The sequence below is a fragment of the Larus michahellis genome, chromosome 9 (genome assembly GCF_964199755.1).
Source record: "Larus michahellis chromosome 9, bLarMic1.1, whole genome shotgun sequence".
NCBI lineage: Eukaryota > Metazoa > Chordata > Aves > Charadriiformes > Laridae > Larus > Larus michahellis.
Genome location: NC_133904.1, coordinates 700,227 through 722,722, shown reverse-complemented (window position 1 = coordinate 722,722; position 22,496 = coordinate 700,227). Strand labels below are relative to the sequence as shown.

General features: G+C 61.2%; 1 protein-coding gene across 2 annotated transcripts in view; it reads left to right on the top strand.

Moving 5' to 3' along the window:
* The window catches only part of FRMD5 (FERM domain containing 5), a 102,349-nt gene extending 80,212 nt beyond the window's left edge, over positions 1-22,137 (top strand). The window contains exons 3-15 of one of the 2 annotated variants that reach the window (XM_074601026.1): positions 635-677; positions 1,190-1,268; positions 5,064-5,161; positions 7,107-7,230; positions 8,294-8,381; positions 10,279-10,367; positions 10,998-11,061; positions 11,777-11,868; positions 13,817-13,891; positions 14,661-14,729; positions 14,825-14,931; positions 18,795-19,147; positions 19,327-22,137. In XM_074601026.1, the coding sequence (XP_074457127.1) occupies positions 635-677; positions 1,190-1,268; positions 5,064-5,161; positions 7,107-7,230; positions 8,294-8,381; positions 10,279-10,367; positions 10,998-11,061; positions 11,777-11,868; positions 13,817-13,891; positions 14,661-14,729; positions 14,825-14,931; positions 18,795-19,147; positions 19,327-19,374 (1,329 nt within the window). In that variant the 3' untranslated portion in view covers positions 19,375-22,137. Of the gene's footprint in view, positions 1-634; positions 678-1,189; positions 1,269-5,063; positions 5,162-7,106; positions 7,231-8,293; positions 8,382-10,278; positions 10,368-10,997; positions 11,062-11,776; positions 11,869-13,816; positions 13,892-14,660; positions 14,730-14,824; positions 14,932-18,794 lie in introns of both variants that reach the window. The other variant, XM_074601025.1, reaches the window with a different exon arrangement.
* Positions 22,138-22,496: the final 359 nt, after the last annotated feature.

Sequence of the window (22,496 nt, the reverse complement as noted above, 5' to 3'; positions counted from 1 at the left end):
GGCAGATCAAAGCAGCAGCTATTGCGGAGGCTTTGCTACAGGCAGAGCTTGATGGTTTTTCTTTGACGGCACAGAAGTGCAATTTCAGAAACACAGGCTCGAGCTTAACCTTCCCGGTGTCACGCTGCAGCTACGGGTGCCGGGTGCTGCTGGGGCTGGGCTGGGTGGTTTCAGCGGGCGCTGCGGAGCCGTCGCGCTCCCCGGCAGCACACGGCAGGGCCAGCCCCGCGCCCCAGAGCTGCGTGTCCCCGCGGCCGCCACGGGGGTCAGCGGGACCCCAGGCAGAGCCCCATGGTCTCCGGAGCCGCCAGCCTGCGGGGAGGTGGGTCTGTACTTCTTGCCTGCAGGACCTTGATTTAGGCTTTAAAAAATCCCATCTCCAAGAAACCGGTCCACGCACTTCTTCACCCCCAGCCCGTGCCCCCGTGTGGCACCAGTGAGGGGTGATTTTAATGACTGGGGCCCTTGGCTGCTGGTGGGACAGACGGGGGCTGCAGCCCCCTCCCGCCTCAGCATAGGCTTCTATTTCAAGCAGGGGGGGAGTTTTGTTTCTTTAATTTTGCCCTGAAGAGTCAATTATTAATGGAACGTATTTGTTGCTGAGTTACTTTAATTGTCGTCTTTTTCTTTTCAGCATTGGCTGGAATTTACCAAGTCGGTTGTGAAGCAGATGAGGGGTGAGTATTGCTGCGAGCAGATGGACAGGCAGCGTGTGCTCCTCGGTTTAGATGTACGGCCATTTTCCCCAGCCCTTCCCCGCTGGGGTCAATTCCCAGCACATCTCCCAGAAAAAATGGCCTTTTCGGTTATCCACAAAGCTGTTCTGCTGGGTGGAAAGTGGGATCGCTCCCCACCGCTCCCCCTGCCGTCGCAGCCGGCCAGGACCCCCGAGCGCGCGGGCGCCGGCCCTGCCGGAGACCGGGGCAGAAATGGTTGGGACGAGCAAAGCGAGGTTTGCCCACGGCTTTACTGGGGACCTCTGCTCTCCCCATGGCCACCGCAGCGGGGAACGGCCCCCTGCCCGTCTGCTCCCTCCTTACCCGGCGTATCTGGGTGCGTTTGGGGTAACGGGGAGGGCAGGCGACACCCCCAGCAATATCTGGCCGCCTCCTCGAGCGGGGCTGTCCGGGAGGGCGAAGGGGACAAACCCTGCCGTTCGGTGACCGCGGTGTCGCTGTTGTCGCTGCAGCCCAGCCTCCCTTCACCATGTGCTTCCGCGTGAAGTTCTACCCCACGGACCCCGCTGCCCTGAAGGAGGAGATCACCAGGTGAGACCCCGCGCGGCGGGACCGGCCGGCCAGGGCTGGGCCACGGGGGGAGCACACCCTGCCGGGGGGAGCACACCCTGCCGAGATTCATGCTGCAGGCCGGGGAGAGCGACAGCCACGTCGATTTCCAAACCAACCCCAACGTTTCTGGGTTGTCCCAGCTGTGGGGGGAAAGTGCAGAAATCCCCACTGTGCGCCTGGGGCCCGGCGGGGAGCGCTCGCGGTGGGTTTAAACCCACTGACGTGGGCTTTGGCTGCGGTCCGTCACAAAACCCACGTGCCCGGGGCAAAGCGCTCCCAGTAGAGCGCTGCCCACCGTGACGTCCATCACGACTTCCCTGCCGTCCTGCCAGTGCAGACCAGCTCCTGGGCTGCACCAGGAACTTCCCCGTGGCTCTCCGAGATCTCTCCTTCCAACTGGGACGGACCCCCCTGGTCCCAGCTGGTGCGGGAAGGTGGGTTCAAGCAGGAGCAGCAGCTCTCCCGCGAGAGCGATTTCTGCTGATGCTCCTGCCACTTCTGATCAGCTGTTAGTGCCGCTGCCTCAGCACGTCCCCCGCTCAGGGTGTCGTTCCGTGTGCTCGGTCTGTCGGGAAGGGTTTGAGCGTCTCCGGTTCCCTTGCCATCCCCTGGAAGCAATTAGCCACGTCCCTTTTACGTAAAGGGGCATGAACGCTCTGGGAGAAACGGGTGATAAACTGCCCTGCGGAGACCTGACAGAGCTTCTCCCGAGTTTCTGTCTTCGGGGACTCTTCATGCCGCTCTTCCTGCCAGAAGGAAGGACACTCTCAGCACTCGCTGAGAAATTGCGGCAGCTTTGGAAAACAAGCCGCGGCTGTGGACTGTGTTGAAAACGAGCCCTGCCGTGGCGTGGGGGTCGGTCTCTGCCTGAGCCAGCGGGGCTGGCACCTTTGCTGAGGGTTTCTGCATTTTTCCCCTGGAGCTGCTGCAGGACCCCCCACGTCTTGGCCCCAAATGCCCTCAAACAGTGGCAAGTGGCCCTTGTCCCTCCCTCGGAGTGGCTCGGTCTCGGCAGCCTGAAGCCACACAGCCCCGAATCCCTCTGCACGTCCATTTCCCGCGCTGGGCTGCCATTTCGCCATTTGCCTGCTCTGCCTGCCATTAAATATTCCCGAAGAATAGCCGGGGTCCATGCTAAGCGCGTCGAGAATTAAGTAGGCTTACTGACAGAGCTAAATATACTCCAGGATTTAATTCTTGGGATTTTCAGTCTATTTCTGTAGGCAGCAAATGAGAGAGGATGTCTGGGCTTTTGCAGCCTGATAAGCAGCGTGTTTGGAACATACCTGGGCTCAGCTTTTTCCTTCAGCTTTGCATTAATGAACTCTGTACGTTTGTTTGGCAGATCAGTCCCAAGAAGCAGGGGCTGGGGAGGTGTTTCCAAAAACCAGAACTAAAAACCACCCTAAGATGTCGTTTGGAAGCCTGAGAAAGTTGTGGTTCTGTGGGTGTGAGGGCAGGTGGGAGATGCGGGTCGGGGTGAAAGTGTTCATGAAGAGCCCCGCGCGCGTTTGCTGGGCCTGTTGGAAAGTGTCTTTGCGTCCGGGACGCCGCGCGCTCTGCCGCCGCCAGGACACGCGCTGCAGTCAGCTGTCTTGGGTGCGATTGATCTGGTTTTTCGTAGAAACACGTTTTAGGGGACCCAGAGAAGTGCCCAGGAATAGTTTCACACGGACACATCTCCTTGTTTTGCTCAAGAGGCGTTTATTTAGTTTGCAGATTTTACAGTCACTCCCAGCAACCGCGGCCCTGTGCAGGCACCAGGCCTTCATTTAAATGTGAAATGGCCAAAGCCGAGTCTCTGAGTAATGACAGCTATTATGTGGGCATTAAGCTGCGCATACAATATGTTAATTGTATTTCTTTTCTTTAATCGGAGATTAGCAAACATCTGCAGTTGTCGGGCACAGTGAGGAGAATCGAAATGCAGGGCAGGGATTTGCCCTGGGAGGGAGGGGGGGAGCCGGACCCCAGGAGCATCCGGACGGAGCCAGCGCGGGGGCTGCAGGAGTATTTCCCCTCTTCAATGTCCTTTTCCAAGGCAGCCTCATCGCCCAGCCCAGCGCTGCCTGGGAAGCTCCCCTTTCCAAGGATGTTTCCAAAGCACAGGCAAGGCTTTGGCAAACCGGTGTGGCACCCGCTGGGGGGGTTGTGTTTGTAAAACCAGCTCGGATCTGCAGACCTTCCCGGCCCGAAGGGAAGGGGGGCTCCGGGGGGGGCACACCGGGGGGGCTGGGGGGATTGCAGGGTTAGACCCGCTCGGTTACACCGATTTTGTGAGGTCTGTGCTGGGCCAGGTGCTGGCGGTGGTCGCCGGCCGAGCCTGAGGTCTCCATCCCCACTGTCCCCCCCGCCGTGCTCGGGCAGCAGCAGGGTTTGTCACCCCGGCCACCAACCGCCAGCGCTTCAGAGGTGCTGGGGGGCGCTGGGGGCGAATAAAGGATTCTCCCGGCTTCAAGGCTGCAGCACCTCCGGCCCCTCTGTGCCCTGCAGCTGACGGGAGCCTGGAGCTCTGCAGCCCGGCCGGGCTCCGGCTGGCTGGGGTCAGGCTCTGACGGTCCCCCTCGCGTCCCCCTCGCGTCCCCCTTGCGTCCCCTGCGCACTGGGACGAGCCCACCGTGTGTGCGGGCTGCCCTGCTCGCCGCCGCTCGAGGGGTGCCTGCAGCTGCAGCTGAAACCTGGCCTTAAAATTCACTTTCCCGTGGACCGAGTGCACTTTAGTATCTGGATTTCTCTTTAATGTATTTTATCTGCGAAAATTAGTGGTTTATCTCGTCATAAATACGGATTCGAGAAATGAAGCGTGACTGAGATATTGCAGAGTGCAAGTCTGATTATTTAAACACATTTCTGAGCGCTCCAATTTCCATTTTGCTCCTTCGCTCTCTAACTTGGCGTTTTACCATCAAAAGGTTTTCCCAAATGCATTGCCACAGGACTCGGCCCAAACTGTTACTTGGGTTTAAATTTATTCAAATATGTGATCTTCCAACCTAGTTTATCTTTCCACCGGGCTCTGGCGCGTGGCGGCAGAGCTGGGGGGTCCCTCGCGCTGGGGGAGGCCGTGTTGCGCGTCGGCGAGCAGGGAGGAGGGGAGCGGGGGCGCACGCGGGGACCTGGCAGGGTACAGAAGGTTGGGGAAGGAGAAATCGCACTAGGGGGAAGCTGAGCAGCCGGGCGAGGATGCCGGCCTGGGAAGCGCAGCAGCCGCCGGTGGGCTCAGGACCACAACCCTTCAGAGCATCATCCCTGGGGATCCCCAGCCTTGGGATGGGCTGGGGCGGTTGCAGTCGTTTGGGTGCTGCCCAAAACAGGGTGAAGCATCATGGGGGATGCTGGGGGCCGAGGGCACCAGCACCTCCTTGTCTGTAAGTTTCCTCCTTTCTGTGTTTTCCCTAGTGGGAACGCGCATCCCAGTGTCTCCCTGCCCGAGGGAGCTCTTTGTCCCTGCAGCAGCTCTGCCCTGCGGCACATGGCCATGCCGGTGGGCAACTGCCCGGTGGGGACCTCCATCAGCCCCGGGGTCAGGTACCGTGTCCCTGCAGGCCGGAGCGGGCTGGGGCGTGTAGATCCGAGCCCCAGCCCCGGCCCTGGCCAGGGGAACAGCCCGGTAATTAGCCCTTGTTCGCTCCTAGCAAGTGTAATGTCTTCTAAACGGGCTGCTGGGAGAGAAGTGTTAGTGCAAGTGTCTCGTGGCAGATATTCCACGTCTAAATTGCCTGTTTAGGTAATTTAAACTTTGCTTAATAAATGGACTATCTCTTCTGTCCTCAGGTATTTAGTCTTCCTGCAGATAAAAAGGGATCTCTACCACGGCCGCCTCCTCTGCAAGACTTCGGATGCTGCTTTGTTGGCCGCCTATATCCTTCAAGGTAATGCTTTTTGACAAGATAAATTTGCTTTTCATGCTAAGTACTGATTACATTATTTCACTTACAACAGATCACTGCACCTAGCATACAAATGTCATCCCGCCGGTGCGGGGCTCCTGCTTCAAGCCTGTGCTTGTGCTGGGCTGGCGGAGGGCGAGGATCGATGTTGGGGTCTCCCCCGCGGCAGAAGCACCGCGCTGCCGTCTGCTCCCCGAGCCGTCCCGCCAGCATTTGGGGTGCAGCATCCCCGTAGGCGTCCCCGTGGCTAATCCAGCCCCTGTCTCCTGGATCTGTGCCTGTCCCGGCGCAGCAGCAGCCCTGCGACAGCACTGCTCTCCCTGGGGCTGTGCGTGGCCCGCGGTAGCTCCGGCAAGCGCCAGGACTGTGGTTTGCAGTTGCGCAGAGGCTCCGGGGCTAACGGCGGTGATGCTGCTTGCTGGGACGGATGGAGGTGGCCTTGGGCAAGCTCAGCGCTTGCTGCCGAGCCCCTCGGCGAAGAAAGCGCCTTTGTCAGCAAGTCACTGAGGCGCTGATGAAGTTGGGAGCAGGAGGTGGGAAAACCTCTGCAGACCTTCTGCCTGCTCTGCCCTCCTGCCCCTTTCCCTGCCGGCGTGGCTCTGCCTGCTCCTGCCTGCACTGCCCGCGGCATGGAGAGCACCGAGGGGCCGGCGTCTTGCGGCGTGGTGCTTAGCGAGGACTGTCAGGAGGTTTGGAGGAGCCAGGTGGCCCCGGCGTGGTGGAAGAGCACGTTGGCTTGCGTTGGCACCGCGATGCCGGGCGCACGGGTGGGCTTCCAACCCAGGGGTGCGGGGCTCGGCACCTTGTCGGGTCCCTCTCTGCAGTCCCCTGGTGTCCCCAGGACGAGCTGTGGAGATGTGCCTCAGCAAGCAAAAATGACAAATGTCAGTGCCAAAGCATTTTTGAGTTATTTCACAGGGCCCGGTGTGTTTCCCCCCTTCCAGTGCATTAGGCAGGAAACATAAAAAGGAATGCAACATCTGCATTTCACTCAGGGCCTGAGGCTGGAGGGAATGAAATCAGAGCAAGGCCCCTTCATCCCCAGTGGCAGAGGCTGCCGGATTACTGTAAATCCCGGCGGGAGACACCAGCCACAGCGAAATGGCGGTGGCGATGGCTGTGGGCTCCCGCCGGGTGCTGGGAGAGGGAGCGGAGCTGCGTCAGCCCGTGCCCAGGAGAGAGCAGGGCTGAGCCCAGAAACCGGGTTGTCTCGGGCATTTCTGCACCCTGGTCTCAGCGCTCGGGGTCAGGGCTGCTGGGAATGGCTTGAGGACGGACCCCCTGTCACTGCGCTTGTGGCTTGCCCAGGCTTGAGGTGGGTTTTCCAGGCGGGGGATCAATCCCATGGCAGGCAGCCCCCCGCCGTGCCGCAGGGCCGTGCTGCTGGGGCAGCCTGTGCCTGGCAGCGCTTCCCCAGGGCAGGTAAAGCCGGGAAGGAGCTTTTCTCAATGTCACTTTACAGATTTCCAACTAATTATATTTTTTTCAAGGCGCAGTTACATCCCCTGGGCGAGCAGAATCCGCTCGCTGCCTTCTTCCCAGCTGGGCTCGGGGTGGGGGCTGGGGGTGCCCCCGGGATGCTCGGGGCCGGTGGCCGCAGGGCTGCCATCACGTGGCCCCAGCGCGGCTCCCGGCAGGTTCTTGGCAAGTAGCTTGAGGAATTAATAAATTCAGGACAGTGACCATCTGCTGGCGGGTGATTCCCAAGCAAACGGTGAAATTAATTGGACGCAGTTAATGCTTTACAAATGATCCTTCCTAATGGGAAGTTCAGCCGGGTCGGAGCAGCATTCCTGGGATGCTCTCAGCCCTGATCCCGTGCCTGGTTGCCACCGGCTCGGCTGCCAAGGGTTGGGGATGCCGGGACGGGGTGCACACTGCGGACTGGGTTGCGGGGCTGTTCCTGACCGGTTCTGTCTCCCCCCAGCCGAGATCGGGGACTACGACCCAGGGAAGCACCCGGAAGGCTACAGCTCCAAGTTCCAGTTCTTCCCCAAACACTCGGAGAAGCTGGAGAGGAAAATTGCAGAGATCCACAAGTCGGAGCTGAGGTACGGCCGGGGGCCTCGCTGGGCGGGACCATCGGCTGCTGTAGGGATTACCGACGCTCGGCTGGTTTTTATCCCTGCTTGGGATTTTCAGCTGTGCCATGGGATGAGCACTCACCGCTCCGGTCTGTCAGATCCAGCGGTGCTCTGGGCAGCGTTGCCGACAGCAGAAATGCCGAGCGGAGCAGGCTTTGGGAATGCAGGCCATTTGGTGGCGTAGAGGTGTCACAACAAATCACCCTGCAAGAGGAGCTGCCGTGTCCCGCCAAACCTCTGCTCGCTGAAAGGAAAATGTGATTAAGCGGTCAAGGACAAGCCGCAGAAAGTGCAGACAAATAAAAAAAATACGCCGTCAATGCGGCAAAATCAGCCCCGATCCCTCCTGCCCCAGGGAGGGCCAAGGGGTTTCTCCTGCTCCTGCCTGTTGACTCAGCCAGCACGGCCCGGGGGGGTCCCTGGTCTTCCCCAGTGGGACGGGGACAGTGACCACCCCCTGTCCATAGGGGGGGTGGACCCCCATAGGTCCCCCCTGCCATCTCCCCTCCCGCCTTCACCCTGCTCTGGGGACACGAGAGACTGTCAGCAAAGCCCCGTCCTGCCTGGCACTGGCGGTGCCGCGGGGGCCGTGTCGCACCGGGCAGCCGTGAGCCTGTCCCTGGGGAGGACGGGGAGGGGGTTGAACCTCCCAGAAACCCGGCAGAGCCATCCCTTCCGTGCTGTGGGCTCCTGCCTTCTGCCCGGCAAACTCCCCGTTCCTCCCCCCGTGAAGAAATGCCTGCATCCCGTATGGGGAATCCAGCCCTACGTTTTGCAGATACTCCTCGGTTTCGGCCCTTCCTGGCGCCGCGGGTTCAGCGGATCCGGGGCTGGCTGGGGCCGCAGGAGAAGGGCTGGGTTTCGGTCTGGGCTCCTGCTGCGGATCCGCGGTGCTGGCGGGTGGAACGGGAATATGCCACAACTGATGCCTCTTGCGAACAGAAGCCCTGTAGCCGAGGGCTGACTTTCATCTTCGTGTCTTCCATGGAATACTCTTTTTTTCCCCCCCCCCCTTTTTTCCCTCCTGTAGTGGGCAGACACCAGCTACTTCAGAGCTGAATTTCCTCAGGAAAGCCCAGACTCTGGAGACCTACGGGGTTGACCCGCACCCTTGCAAGGTAAAACGCTTTTCTGAGGGCTGTTCCTTGCGCGGGATTTCTCGCTGCAGCCAGTCCCAAGCTGCAGAGGTACCAGTGACCGGTCCCCAGCGCGGCGTTCGTCACCAGCGGGCTGTGGCGCTGGCAGCGCCGTGCTCCGCGGGATGCGCTGGAGCCAGCAGACCCTCTCCAGCCTGGAAAACCAGCCCCCGGTGGGGGTGTGTGTGCAGGGGGGAGCCGGGAGGGCGAGTACTCAAAATCCTTCCAGAGAGCATTTAGGGAAGCCGTAAGAAAGCGTTTCCACATGCAGACAGCTATAAAAGACAGTGGCCGATCATCTTCTGCTAAAGCGTGTCCTTTGGAGGCAGGAACAAGGTCAGTGACGTGTCTGAGGAACCAGCAAGCATTAAACTGCCAGAGAGAGTCTATCGCTCTGCTCTTCCCTGGCCAGTAATCCAGTTTTCTGTTTGAAAAGCTTTTTATTGACTGTAGATGTCATTGCGTTTGGCTCGCTCTGGTCCCTCATAGTCCCATCGCATGCAGATGGATGCGGGATGCAAAGCAGACAGAGAATTTTCACTCGAAGGGCAGTGCCTGCTCTGTGCTCCCCCGGGGCTTTTAATTGAATTATGCCACGTAAATACACAATTGTGGTAAATATATCTGGCCTGGGTGGGGGGGTCTCCCATTTAGCATCCCCAACCCCTGTTGAGCCTCCGCACGCCCTGCTTCCCATCCTCACCCCCAGCATCCCCCACCTTTCCCGGGACACCCGGCTCCCCAGCTCCCCCCCGCCCTGACCCGGGGGGAGCTCTGCTTTCGGCCATTCACCCTTGACAGGTTAAGATGGACTTTTGATCTAATCTGGATTCAAAACCAATTTGTTCTCTGCTCAAATTCAGAAGATCTTATCACAACGCTGGCTCCCCGCGCAGCCCCGGCGGGCGCTGGAGGCGGCCGCCCCTGCCCCGTGCCAGCAGAGCAACCGAGAGCCGGCACCCGGGCTGGAAAGCAAACGGCAGAGAAGATGCCTTGTCTCTCGGTCAAGCTGGGAAGGGCACAGCTGGGAGCAGAGGGGAGCGCTGTACTCCTGCGTGGGGCAGATCCTGGGCACGGGGTGTCCCAGGGGCCAGCAGAGCCCCCGAGGAAACGTCGCAGGCACCAAACAGGGATTGCGCTTCTGCAGCCGCCCCCGTAAAATTGCTTCCTTGCTTTTCCTGCCCAGTGCCCCACCAATCCTGAGCCTCACGTGCACCTTCCCATCTGCTCAGCATCCTTCGAAAGCCATCGGAACATCTGCCAGACAAATAAAAGTCAGGGCGAGTCTAACAATTACTGATCGGCCACAACTGTTTCATAATATTTTTGAAATTCAGCGTGTCTCTGTTTTTTCCGTGCACTTCCATGCGTTAACCAGTGCAGTTAATGATTACTTCCCCGGAGTCTAGACGGTATGATTAAGTGAAACTGCTGCTGTGCTCCGTACATGACACTAATTATTGGTTTTAAGCTGTCTCGATGCCGCCCAGCCGCGCTGGCTGTGCAGGGCTCTGAGGGAGTCAAGCGTAACAGGTTGTTACCATTTTCTGGTGTAATTGCTAGCAGAAGGGTTGGCGAGGCACTGCCCTCCCTGTTTATTCCTCACCAGTAAGCGGCTGGGAGCGCTGGGGCTGGGAGCTGTACTGCGGTTTCTCCCCATCAGCGCCGCTGGACCAGCTGCTGGTTACTGGGCTGCGGGTTTGATGGGGGGGGGGGGGGGGGGGTCACGCTCCACGAGAACCTGCCGGGAGCATCCCGCCGGCGCAGTCGGCACGGTGGGTTCTGCATCGCCCCCGCCTCTGGGGCTGGGGGCCGCTGGTGGTGTGTAACCGTTGCCGGCTTGGCAACATTTTGCTGAGAAATTGCTGTTGTCTTCCAGGACGTGTCGGGGAACGCGGCGTTTTTGGCCTTCACTCCCTTTGGTTTTGTTGTTCTGCAGGGAAACAAGAGAGTGCACTTCATCAAGTGGTGAGTTCCCGCCCCGGCATCGCCCGCGGTGCCCTGCTCGCTTGGAGCCGCGCCGGCCGGCTCGCTTCGGCGAGATGCGCGCAGTGCTGCGGGGCCAGGGCCATGAGTGCCCCATGTCACCGCGGGGTGCTCGGGGGGTGCTTGAGTGAGCTCCCGCTTTGTTGCCCCCAGACTTCTTACTGTCTGCGTTTGTTGACATGAATCTGCATCCTCCATGTGTTGATCGAGTCCCCCAAAACCGCCCCCCCAGCCCCTCTGAACCCGGCTGCATTGCTCTTCGCTGCGTCTCAGGTTTTGGCCGGTGTGTCCCTCAGGGCTGGCATTGCCACCCGGCCGGTGCCCATGTGACGAGGTCCCGGTGACTCTGGGGTGCCCCGCTGACCGTCAGCTTCACCCCAGGGCGTCCCCCTTTACCAGCTCCTGGTTTCTGAGCCAGGGCTCCTCTCATGGCCCCGTGGCACCTCCCAGGGATGGCAAACAAGGTCTTGAGGCTGCCCCGCTGCCCCCCCGCAGCACCAGCTCGTGACCTGTGGCTCCCGGCAAGCGCCTCGGCCGGGGCTGTCCCCGCCAGGCAGCCGGGCTGCGCTGGGCTCCACGCCGCCCCTCACCCGCCTGTCCCTGTCCTTTCAGGAACGAGGTGACCAAAATGAAATTCGAAGGGAAGACTTTCTATTTGTACGTAAGTCAGAAGGAGGTGAGTGCTCTCCCTTCCCGTGGCACTTCCCGAGCGCAGCCGTGGCCGTTGCTGCCGCGGGTTCCCCGGTGCACAGGGCAGCTGCAGTGGCGTCGCCCTGTGCCCGCGCTGCAGGGACACGGGCAGGGTGGCGGGGGCCGCGGCTCGGTGGCAGCGCTGGGGTCACCTCCCTGCTCCCGCTGGCACCTCGCTCTGGGCGTTGGAGCCTGCAGACGCCGGGTCAGCCCCTGGTTGTGCCGTGGCGAGAGCTCTGCCCTCAGGGCAGCCCGGGACCGCTGGCAGCTGCTCCCCGTGCCTGCCCGCCACGGCCAAGTGCCGCGTTTGGGATTATCCTGGTGATTTGTTACCGCCATCCCGCTCGGTCAGCCCTGGTTAGTGAAACCAGCCTGAAAACCTCTGGCTGAAATTGGCTCCCGTGCAAGCCATGAGCATGATTTTCAAATAAAAGTATTTCTGGATGTTCAAAAAGGCGGGTAAGGGGGGGCGGTGGGTGGCAGGTCACCGGCGCACACGGCTGCCCGTCCCTCGTGCGAGGTGCCGTGCCAGGGTGTCGGCTGATGCTCCAACGTCTCCCTGTGTCCCGAGGAGCTCCGGCGGAGGATCTGCCCCACGCCAGCGCCGCTCTCCTGCTCTGGCCGCCGTCCGCATTCCCAGCGCGTGCCCGGTGGGCACCACTCTCTTGTTCCCCTGCCGATTCCTTGTCTTTCTCCTTTAGGAAAAGAAAATTGTTCTTACCTATTTCGCCCCGACGCCAGAAGCCTGCAAGCACCTCTGGAAGTGCGGGATAGAAAACCAGGCTTTCTACAAGTAAGTGCCGGGGCACCCAGGCGTGGCGGGGGGGGGGTGTGTGTTCTGCATCCCCCCATGGGTCAGTGCTGCCCCACACGGCACCCGCCCGAGGGCTCCATCCAGCACCGGGGGCTCAGGCACTCGCTGTCACCGGCAGCATGGCACCCCCGGCCCGGTGGCCCCAGCAGAGTCACTAGCCACCAAAAGCATCGATACCCCCTGGGCAAACCTTTAATCAGGAGATTAATTGTTTGGAGATTAAGCCTTTAATGCTGAGCAAGTGGAGCACGTCCTGTCGGCAGCAGCAGGCGTGTGGTACCATTTCCCTGCTAACGGCAGCATTCTCGGAGCTGGCCGGCACACGGAGATGCTCCGGAGCTGCGAGTGCGGCGTGTGGCCGGGGCGTGAGGCAGCAGGGACGGATGCCGGCAAAACTGAGGGAATGTTTTCTGACCTAATATTCAGGGATGGATTTTCAAAATGGCTTCGCAGGGTCTGTTTGTGCTGAATCCAGCACTAAAATCCCCACTGAAGTGGAGCCAGTGCCCGGCGGTGCTTTGGAAAAGCCTGCCTTTTAATGGGGAAGGCTCGCAAACTTTCAGAAATAATCTGTGTCTGAGCTCTTTGGGAACAAGTTAATTATTCATGGGAAGTATTCAGGGGACCAGGGAGGTGCCGTGCAGCCTGGGCCGCGGCCGCGAGCCGTTGGGGCCAGTGGCTGGAGGGAGCGTCCCTGCAGCTGCCCGGCTTCAGGCACCTCCGGGCTGGGGGGTGTCACCGGGCGGCGGGCGGAAGGACGGGGAAGGGTCTGTCCTTCCCCCGGGGCTCGGGGCTGCCTGGCTCGTGGCCACCAAGGCGGCTTTTCTGCCCCGGTGTGGCTAACTGGGCCGTCAGACAGGGCTGGACTGTGCCCGCAAACCGGGGAGGTGCCAGGTGGAGCACTTTGGTTTTAGCATCCTGCTCGTGTTGTTACTTTAAAATAGCCTGCTTTGTGCTTCGTAATGAGTTTTATTTTAATCAGCAAGATGCGAGATAAAGCCTGTGATGTATTCTCTTTGGGAATACTGCAATCAGCAGCTGCAATCAGCAGGTTTCATTTCTCATTATATTAACATGAAATGAAATTGCGATATTGCTTTACAAATCTCTTTATGATTAATCATGTCAGTAAATTACCGCTGGATTGTGCACCCGCTGGAGTGGACCGTGGGCTCGGCCGCGGTGCTGCCAGGCTCCTCCCGGGGTGAGGGACGGGGTCCCGGGGCTGAGGAGGAGTCGGGACTGTCCCTCCCGGCAGTGTCACCCACCGCTGGCCCGACTGGCCCCGGCGAGTGCCAGCCCGCCTGGGACGGGCGATGCCTGCACCCCTGCGACGCAGAGGTCATGGGGAGGGGTTTAGCCCCGGAGACCCTCGGCCCTGTGCAGCTCCCTCCTGCAGGCGCTCGCTGGTGGCCCCGGGGGACCCGGTGTGAGCTGCAGCCCGAGCCCCCTCCAGCCGCCGGGGAGGCCGTTGGCAGCGGGTCTGTGTGGGAGCGCGGGCTGGGCAACGCTCCCGCTGCCGGCAGGGATGTGCCATGCTGGCGGAGAAGGCGGCGAGGTGATGCCATGATGGTCCCGGTGCTCGGTGCCACCAGGCAGAGGCACCCCCTGCTGCCAGCGGCTTGCTTCATTCCTGGTGGTGTTTTGCATCTCCAGGGCTTTGCTCCTGGAATTTCGCCTAATTTGGCCTCGCCGGTGTTTGCCAGTGGCTCTGGGCTCCCTCCCTCTGATGCTGGGGCCCGTCTGGTGGGGAGGATGCTGTACCAGCATCAGCAGAGCAGTCGCTCCTCGCCACCGGCGCGGTGCATGGGACGCAAAACCAGGCGAAGGCTTTGCCATGGGGCAGTGCCGGCGGCCGTGCCCTGCTGGGTGCTCAGCGCCAGGCCGGCGGCGCAGGACGCTCACGCAGCTCTTGGTGCTGTTGCAGGTTGGAGAAGTCGAGCCAGGTCCGGACGGTGTCCAGCAGCAACTTGTTCTTCAAGGGAAGCCGGTTCCGATACAGGTAAATAATGACAGTAAGTAGCAGTTACTGGATATATTTTGGGATGCTCCTTTGGACGCGCTTTGGGGAGCAGTTCAGGGCTGCCGTGGTCTGGGGACTTGCTGAGGGTCCTTCTGTCACCAGAGGTTCTCCCACTGCAGCGCGGCCACCTCAGCGAGGCCGTCACTGCGTTGTCCTCTGTTTCACGGCTGGCATCCCTCCCCTCAGCCCCACAACGGCAGAGCTTTGGAGGGACAGGAGTGGGGGAGAGGAGAGGACGGGGGCGGCTCTGGGGTTTGGTTTTTGAGAACAACAAGGAGAGAAACGAAGCACTGCAATTCCTGAATTCCAGGGGGGTGTTGCTCCTCCCTGGGCCTGGAGCCAGAGCCTGGACCTGGGACCTCGTATCTCTGCAGGACGAGAGACCCCAGCGCATCCCCGGCCGGGAGGTGCACGATGCCGGCACCCTCCTTGCTGGCATGGGAGGGCTCGGGCGCCCGTGGCATGTGTCCCCCCAGAGGGGAGGTGACCCCACTGTGTCCAGCATCTCAGGCCAGGAGAAGCAGCAAAACGTGGTGGCAGAGGTGTCAGCCCAGCCTTTCCCCACTCTTCCCATCACCCTTATTTCCAGCAGATATGTCTCTGCTTTCTCCTGGAGCTGTGGGGAGAACTCCCCTGGCCCGTGTGTGTGGGGAGGGGGCCAGGCTGGGGCACGGTGTGCCGTGGGGGAAACTCACAGCTCGCCGGTGTGATGGTCACACCTCACGGTGCTGTTCTTCACCTGCTGCAGTGGCCGCGTTGCAAAGGAGGTGATGGAGTCCAGCGCCAAGATCAAGAGGGAGCCCCCTGAGATTCACCGGTAAGAGCGCGGCAGCCGCGGGCAGGAGGGCTGCCGTGCCCCCGGGGCTCCGGCGCCCTCTGGGGCTCTGACACCGTCCCCGTTCTCGTCCCCAGGGCAGGGCTGGTGCCGAGCCGGAGCTGCCCCTCCATCACCCACGGCCCCCGCCTGAGCAGCGTGCCCCGCACCCGGAGGAGAGCTGTGCACATCTCCATCATGGAAGGTAGGGCATGGAGCCGCTCTCCCTGCACTGCCGGGGCTCGGAGCCGGGTCAGCCCCAGCACTGGGGACACACACACGCATGCGCGCACACACCCCCACTTACGCAAACATGTGCACCCACAAACAGCAGACACACACCCCCAGCTGATTTCCGTAGCCCCTGATGCTGATGTGGGGATGCCGGCGCAGGGAAGGTCCCCGACCTGTCCCCAGGGTCTTACGGCCAGGCAGGACGGCACCAGACGTTGCTCTTGCAGCTCGGGGCTGGTTTGGCATCGATAGCTGAGCTGGGGGCAAAGTGGAGGGCTGGTTGTGGGGCAGAAGTTTCCAGTGCAGCAGCAAAGCAGAGGAGAATTTCTCAGCGATGTTCCATTTAGATTAAATTGGAAATCCAGCAAAAGGCTCCAGGTCGCGCTGACAGCTCCGAGCCGGGTGAGCGGGGAGTGAGCCCTGCTTTGAAGGTACCACGGCAGCCGGGTCCCGCACACCCCTCGCTCTGCTCTTCCAAACGTGGCCACGGTGTGAAAGCAAAGCAAACCTGCCTGGCGCGGCGGCCGTGGGCTCCCAGCGAGCAGGGTGTTACTGAGAGCCGCAGGGTCTGACCGGGTACAAGCTGGTCTGCAAAAGGACTCATCAGCCACCTGGGAGCTGCTCCTGGCCAGCCGATGGCCACCGCCGATGGCCTGCCAGTCTGCTGGATCGCTGTGCCAGCCTGCGGCGGGAGCTGCAGCCAGGGTGGGATGCACCTGGGAAGGAGGGTTGTCAGAGGGCAAAATGCTGGGACCAGCCCTGGAGCTGCCCCGCGGGGCTGGGGACAAGGCTGGGGGCTGTGGCTGTGCCACTGGTTCTGGCTGTGGCACCCATCGGTGACAGCAGTGTCTGCCCCCTGGTGACGCTGGGGTGACGGAGAGCGGTGTGCGTGGTGGGTGCTGCTGGCGTGTGCGGGGGCCATGTGGCGATGAACAGAAGTTTGGGAAACTGGGAGGTGGATGAGGGACCGGGGACGGCCGGGAGCGAGGGGGTGGGCGCACCCTGCGGTGGTGCCCTGCTCCCAGCGGGCTGCGGCACCAGCCCCTGCCCTGCACAGCCAGGCGGGTCCTGCTGCCCGGGGTGTGGGTCTGGAAACGCCGCCTGCCCAAAGGGACGGGTCTCTCGGAGCAGGACAGGGATTTCTTTCCCTCGAGGGAGCCCAGGGCTGACGTCTGTGCTGATTTTCGGGTGGGGAGCCTGCCTGGCAGCTGCGGCAGCCCCGCAGACAGGGTCACCTCTGGGGCCCTGGTCAATGTGAGCACCCTCTCCCCCGCCTCCCACGCGTGCTCTTGAGAAGCGGCGAGAGCATTAAATAGCCTCCCACAATAAATTACCGGAGCTGGCGCAGGCTCCCGGCACCACCCCTGTCCCGGCAGCTCTTGCCCTGCCGGCAGCTGCTTTTCTTCGCTCTCACTTCAGCTGAGTCCTGTGGAAATGTGGGAGCCCAAAATAGCCCTGACTCGGGGGCCAGCGGCACCAGCCCTGCTTGCGTCAGCCGCGCCGGCGGGCGAGCAGCCGTCCCCACTCCCCACCGCAGTCCCCGCGGGCACCCCGTGCCACGGGCCAGGCCAGCCGCTGCCCGTGCCGCCATGGTGAAGTGCCTGATAAAGATTAAAACCAAAGTCAGCGTCCACCTGCGGCTCATCAACCACTGCTGCCGGGAGGTGAGGGTCCGGGTGCTGGCCCTTGGGCCGCGGCTGCTGGCCCGGGCTCTGGGGGCTTTGCCGCTCCTCCCAGCTCTCCCCGGCCTCGGCCACAATGCTCCGCACGGCCCTGCGGACACCCTCGTGCCAGGTAACGCTGCGCCAAGGGGCTGTGCGGGGTCTGGGCTCTTCTTCGGCAGGAGTGTGCCCCTGGGGGGATGTGGGAATGTGGGATGGACACGTGCCATGGGGAGCGGGCTGGGGGCTCCGCTGCTGGCCGGACCCGGGGTCGTTATTACCACGAAGCAGCTCTTGTTTTGGGGCTGGACCCAGCTTTCCCCAGATTCTCTAGCTTTTTATGGCAGTCCCACGGAGCAAGCAGGTGGCAGGGAGGTTTGGGTCTGGGGGGGGCACCGGCACTGCTCTCATGGCAGTGATGAGCAGGGGGACCCCCATCAGCTGCCCTCCCCGGGGAGCGGGGCTGCTGCCCGCCCTGGAGGGTGCCTGCCCCATCGGGGACGCAGCGGGTGCCGCGAGGGGACGTTCACGTGAGTCTTGTGCCCCGGCAGCAGACATAGCTGTCGGGGTGAGAACACGTTTATTCCTCTGCGGCGCTTATCGCCTGAGCTGCCCCTGGCGCTCGGTGCCCGCAGCGGCACTCGCGTTAAGCCCAGCTGATCCGGAGGAATCCGGGGAGTATTTACAAGGAAGAGGTTGCAAAGTCCAGGGGAACGCAGGCAGGACAGGCCCCGGGCTCTTCGCAATGCGCGGGGCCAGGGCAGCCAGTGCCACCGTGCCATGGTGCTTTGGTGCCCTCCCCACCTGGGGAAGTGCCCAGCCCCGTCCCCCTGGCAGCCGGGTGGCACTGGGGACCCGCTGGTCCCGGCCACCACCACCTCCAGACACCCTCCCTGGCACGCTGGAGGCTGCAATGGCCGAACCACCTCCTCCCCCCAGCCCCCCGCCATTGCCTGCCCCTTTTGCTGTGAAAACTGCAAGGAACAAGTCCCACATTTGTGGGGTTTCTTGGAATTTGGCACCTGGGGGGGCAGTCGGTGGGGAGGGGAGCTCCCCCGGCCCTGCTGGACGTGCTCAGCCGTGGCAGAGCCTGGCTGTAACTCCAGCCCAGCGGGGCGGGCTGGCACACGGCTCCTCGTGCGGATTTTGTTGCTCTGGGCGCCTCAGTGGGTGTAAAACGTTTTTTTTGTGTAAAACATTTTTTTTGTGGTGGTGAATCAGTAGAAATCAGAGCTGTTTGTTAGTGCCGCATTCTGACTCGCAGTCCCTGAGCGTCCCGCTCTGCTGGGCCGGGCAGGCGCAGCCCTCGCTCTCCAGACTCCTCAGCCCGGTGGCGTCTCTCCGTTCCCCGCGCAGGGCGGGCGGGTGAGGCCTGTCCCAGGCTCCCACGGCGGGGTCGGCCATGCTGCCCACCTGGGCTGCGGCTCGGTCGGGACCCCACTGCGCCTCTTTGGGGTGGGAGGTGGGAGGTCTGTGCGGGCCAGGAGGTACATCCCTAAGGATAACCACCTAAGGATTGCCCCGTGGGCTGCAGAGGCTCAGCCATCTCCAGTGGTGCCGCAGGGCGAGCTCGTCCCTGGTCCCCAGCTCAGGGCTGGTGGGGACCCGCCGTCTGCCCCAGTGCAGACCCCTCAGGGTGCCTTCCTGCCCCCCATCCCATCCCTGCACCCCCCACCGCTGCCATGGCTGCGCTTCCCGGCTCATCCCTGCCCACAGCGCAGCGGCGTGGGCAGCCGGCCCATGGTGGCTCCCGCACAGGGCTTGGCACCGCGACGGCAGAGGGGCCTCAAGCACCGCGGGCAGCTGCCGGGGGGCTGTCACCTCTCAGCGGACGTGTTTGTGATCGATTGGGGACAAGCCCGGGCCCCTGCCTGCAGCCCGCCTGCGGTCCAGAGTGACAGCCGGCGGCTGGCGGTGACGGGTCAGGCGGGTGTTTGAGCGTCACTGACTGCAGTCACGAGCTGTGGGCTCCGGCCGGGCACCAGGCTATGGCTGCCGGCCCACGCGTCCAAAAACAACAAAATGCAGCTGGTGGCCGCCGTGCCCTGTCCCCGCGGGGAACACCGGGCCGAGGGCAGCGCTGGGCGAGGGGGGGTTTCCTGCAACGGGAGGGACACCCCCCCCCCCCCTCCACACCACCGAGTGTCCCCCCTCTCTCCCCTGCTGTCCCCAGGCCTGGAGTCTCTGCGTGACAGCGCCCACTCCACCCCGGTGCGCTCGGCCTCCCACGGCGACGCCTTCGCGGCCCCCGGCCGGAGCGGCCGCGCCGAGAGCAGCGAGCGGGTGGCCGTCATCGCCGACGAGAACTACAGCCCGGCGGACAGCGTGCTGCCCACGCCGGTGGCCGAGCACAGCCTGGAGCTGATGCTGCTCTCGCGGCAGGCGAACGGAGCCCCGTGCAGCATCGAGGAGGAGAAGGAGTCGGAGGCCGGCACGCCGGCGGCGGCCGAGGCGGAGGAGGCGGGTGGCGAGCTGCGGGCCCTGTGCCCGGGCGCCGGCGGCCTGGGGGCGGCGCAGGCCGAACAGGTGAATAAGTTTGTTTTAAGTGTCCTCCGTTTGCTCCTTGTGACAGTTGGACTCCTCTTTGTTTTGCTCCTCCTCCTGATCGTCCTTACCGAGTCCGACCTTGACACTGCCTTTTTCCGTGATATCCGCCAGACCCCCGAGTTCGAGCAGTTCCATTACCAATACTTTTGTCCCCTCAGGCGATGGTTTGCCTGCAAAGTCCGCGCCGTGGTAAGCCTGCTCATTGACACCTGAAGGCAGGAGTCGCCCGTAACTAGCCGGGGGCCTGGGGAGAGACCCGCCGCCGTCCTTCGGCACACTCACTAATCCTCCCTTCCCGACCCGCGGCGCGGCCCCGGAGGCGGCTTTCCGGGAGGAAGAGGGGGGGTGGGCGCAGCCCCCGGGGCCTCCTCCTCCCCGCGCCCAGCCGCGCTGCTGCTCCCACCCCTGGAGCCCGCACAACACCCTACCGCCCCGACTCACAGACGCGCGTACGACTGCGGAAGCACCGAGCAAAGAGAGGAATTTATTTCACTCTTGCCACCCATCATCGTGCGAGCATCAGCCGGGAGGCTCGCGATGCTGCGTTACGCAGGAGCTTTAGCAATGGTGCTACTGAGTATTGAGTTAAACACTCGTGTGCTGGTACGTTATTAAATCCGGCACGGCGCACGCCACCACCGCCACCTCCCAAGTACTGCTTTGCAGAATCCCCTCCCTGCTACCCGGAGCCTCCTACGTGGCGATGCGCGGCGTGACGCTGTCGGGGGACGCCCAGTGTCGCCCGGTCCCAGGCGCGCGACCGGCCCCCGCGGCGCAGCATCGCCCAGCGACGGGCCGCCCTCGCCCCGCGCGGCGCACACGGCCTCTCCTCACGGCTGCTGAGCCTTGAAGCGCCGGTGCTCCCCAGGGCAGGGAGAGCTCGCCCGGCACCCCTGGCCAAGCCCGGGCGCGTCGCCAGTAGGGACGGTGTCGGATTTATTAGGAAGACCTTTAGCCTCCGAAAGTCGTACCTGTTTTGTACAAAAAAAAAAAAAAAAAAACAACAAAAAAAAACCACAACACCAAAACAAACAAAAAAAAAGAACAACAAAAAAAAAGAGACTGTTTCAAGGTCTATTTTAACAACGAAATGCTATTTTGTTATCGAATCTAATCAAGTCTTTTTTTACTTTCCGGATGGGGTGACAGAGGTGCGCTGTACCAAGCGGTTCACGTTGAGCAAATGGTTTAGGAGTAAACGCTTTTGTAGCCCGGAAGCCTAACACCAGATTAACGCGTTGCTAGTTTTGGAATAGAGAAAGGAGCTATAATTTTGTGACTTTTCTGACGATAAAAAGGACAGAACTACAAGAGTGGAGGTGACACTGAACAAGCCAGTGGACGACCATTAGACCTGTCTGTTCTTAAGCAAAAATCAATAAAAAACCAACTCATCACACTTGTGACATAACCACCAGGACCTTCAGTGACCTGGGAAGCAGAAGTCTATGTACACAGGGAGCAATAAAAGCCAGTTCTGTTAAGTTTTGGTTGAGAAGTTGGACAAACTTAACAAAAAAAAGGTGAAAACAGGTGAGCAAGTTTTATTTCATCTCAGGGAGAGATTTTACGCAAGCTGGGGCCATAACTGCAGTTTTAAAAAGCCTGATTTCCGTGTTCTTGTCTCTGAGCATCCCCCATCCATCACCCCACGCCGAGGCCGGCTCCTGCCCGCTCCAGAGCCGCTCAGCCGGCGCCCGGCGAAGGAGCCCCACGGTGACGGTGGGCGATCCAACCCCACGACAAGTTGGCCAGACTTGGCTCGTCTGTCCCTGCAATAAAGAGAGAGGGCTCGTTAACCACTGTCGGGCGGGGTTGGGGCGGGGGGGATGAAGGCCCGAGCCGCTGTGTCTCACCACTGAGGATGCATCCGTGGCCCCCGCTCCCAGCAGAAGGGCCGAGGAGGGTTTGGCGTGGAGCCCCCCCAGCTCTTGGGCAGGCAGGAGACGCTACGGGCGCTGCCAGGAGGCAGAGGATGGATTTATTTTAATTTTTTTTTACACGATATCCTGTTTTATGCAACATAGCAAAATTAACTTTTAGTGTAGTGTTCCTACCTCAGTCCGTAGTTCATGGTGTTTCTATGCAGTGCGTGGTAGTCCCAAACCTGATGTTTCTCGCCCCGGGTTAAAGATGCAGCGTGTTCCCCCCCCCACTGCTGATGTACCGGTGATGTCCCGACAGCACAGCCCTCGCCAGCGCGGTGCCCGGCCCCGCGCCCCGGCACGAGCCGTCCTCCTTCCAGCCCCAGCGCAGCCTCTCGGTCCTGCCCTTGGAAACCTTCCACAGCGGCTTACTCTAGACTAGCCATTAATGCCAGCCCTAGTTTACCTCGGCAGTTTTCACCCAGCGTTTTACTGCAAAACCACGAGAACTGGTGATTTTTCGTTGTCTGTTTTTTCCTGTACGTTCCATATTACGTCTTGTGTTTCACCACCTGTTAGTTTTACCTGTCTTTATATTAAAATGTTGTTTCCATAGATTCTTATATCAGAAAAAAAAAAATAATAAAAAAATCTCGTAATAGCATACTGCATCTTTAAGCAGTAGACGGTAAAATACCTGAAAATGTGAATTTCTTAGTTTTCATAAAAAAAGAATCTAGAAATTAACCTTTCATGTGCCAAATACTGTAAGTTACATTTTTTCCTTCAAAAATGTACCTTTTCTACATAGTCAATATCTTAGTTAGCATAAAATCATTGGTGCCATGAAAAGTATTTTTAAATTTAAATAAATATTTAAATATCATGAACACCAGCGTTGGTGTGGGATTTGTTCAGTATTTATGGTGTCAGTACCGGTTTGTCACCGGCGTTTAAAAACTCGGCTCAAAACCCGGCAGGAATTTGGCCCTTTAGCAGCCGGCTCACCCCAGCTCCGCGTCACCTCCCGTCCCGAGCGCGGCGGGGAGCGACCCGGGGCTGCGCGGTGCCTTACGGACATGCATCGCTGCGGGGGGGTCACGGACACGGCCCAGCACCAGGTGAACCAGACACAGACACCCCCGTCTGCCCCTGAGCCCGGCTCCGCTCAGCTGTTCACCACCGATAAAATCCCCTCTCGTTGCTCAGCTGAGCCAAAACCGCCAGCAGCGGCCAGGGAGCAGCCCCCAGCCCCGGCTCGGGACTGAAGGGGGTTCCTGTTGGGGGCAGAGGGGGGGTCCTGCCGTAGTGGGACGCCCATCCCGCCGTCAGGTGTCAGAAACAACACGGGTGGACGTGGATGTACTCGGCCAACCTGCCACCCCAGGGCAAATGCAACACAGCCCCCCCCCCCCATCTGCAGTGGGGCAGCCGCTCGGTCGCGCCGTGGCCGTGCGGTGGCA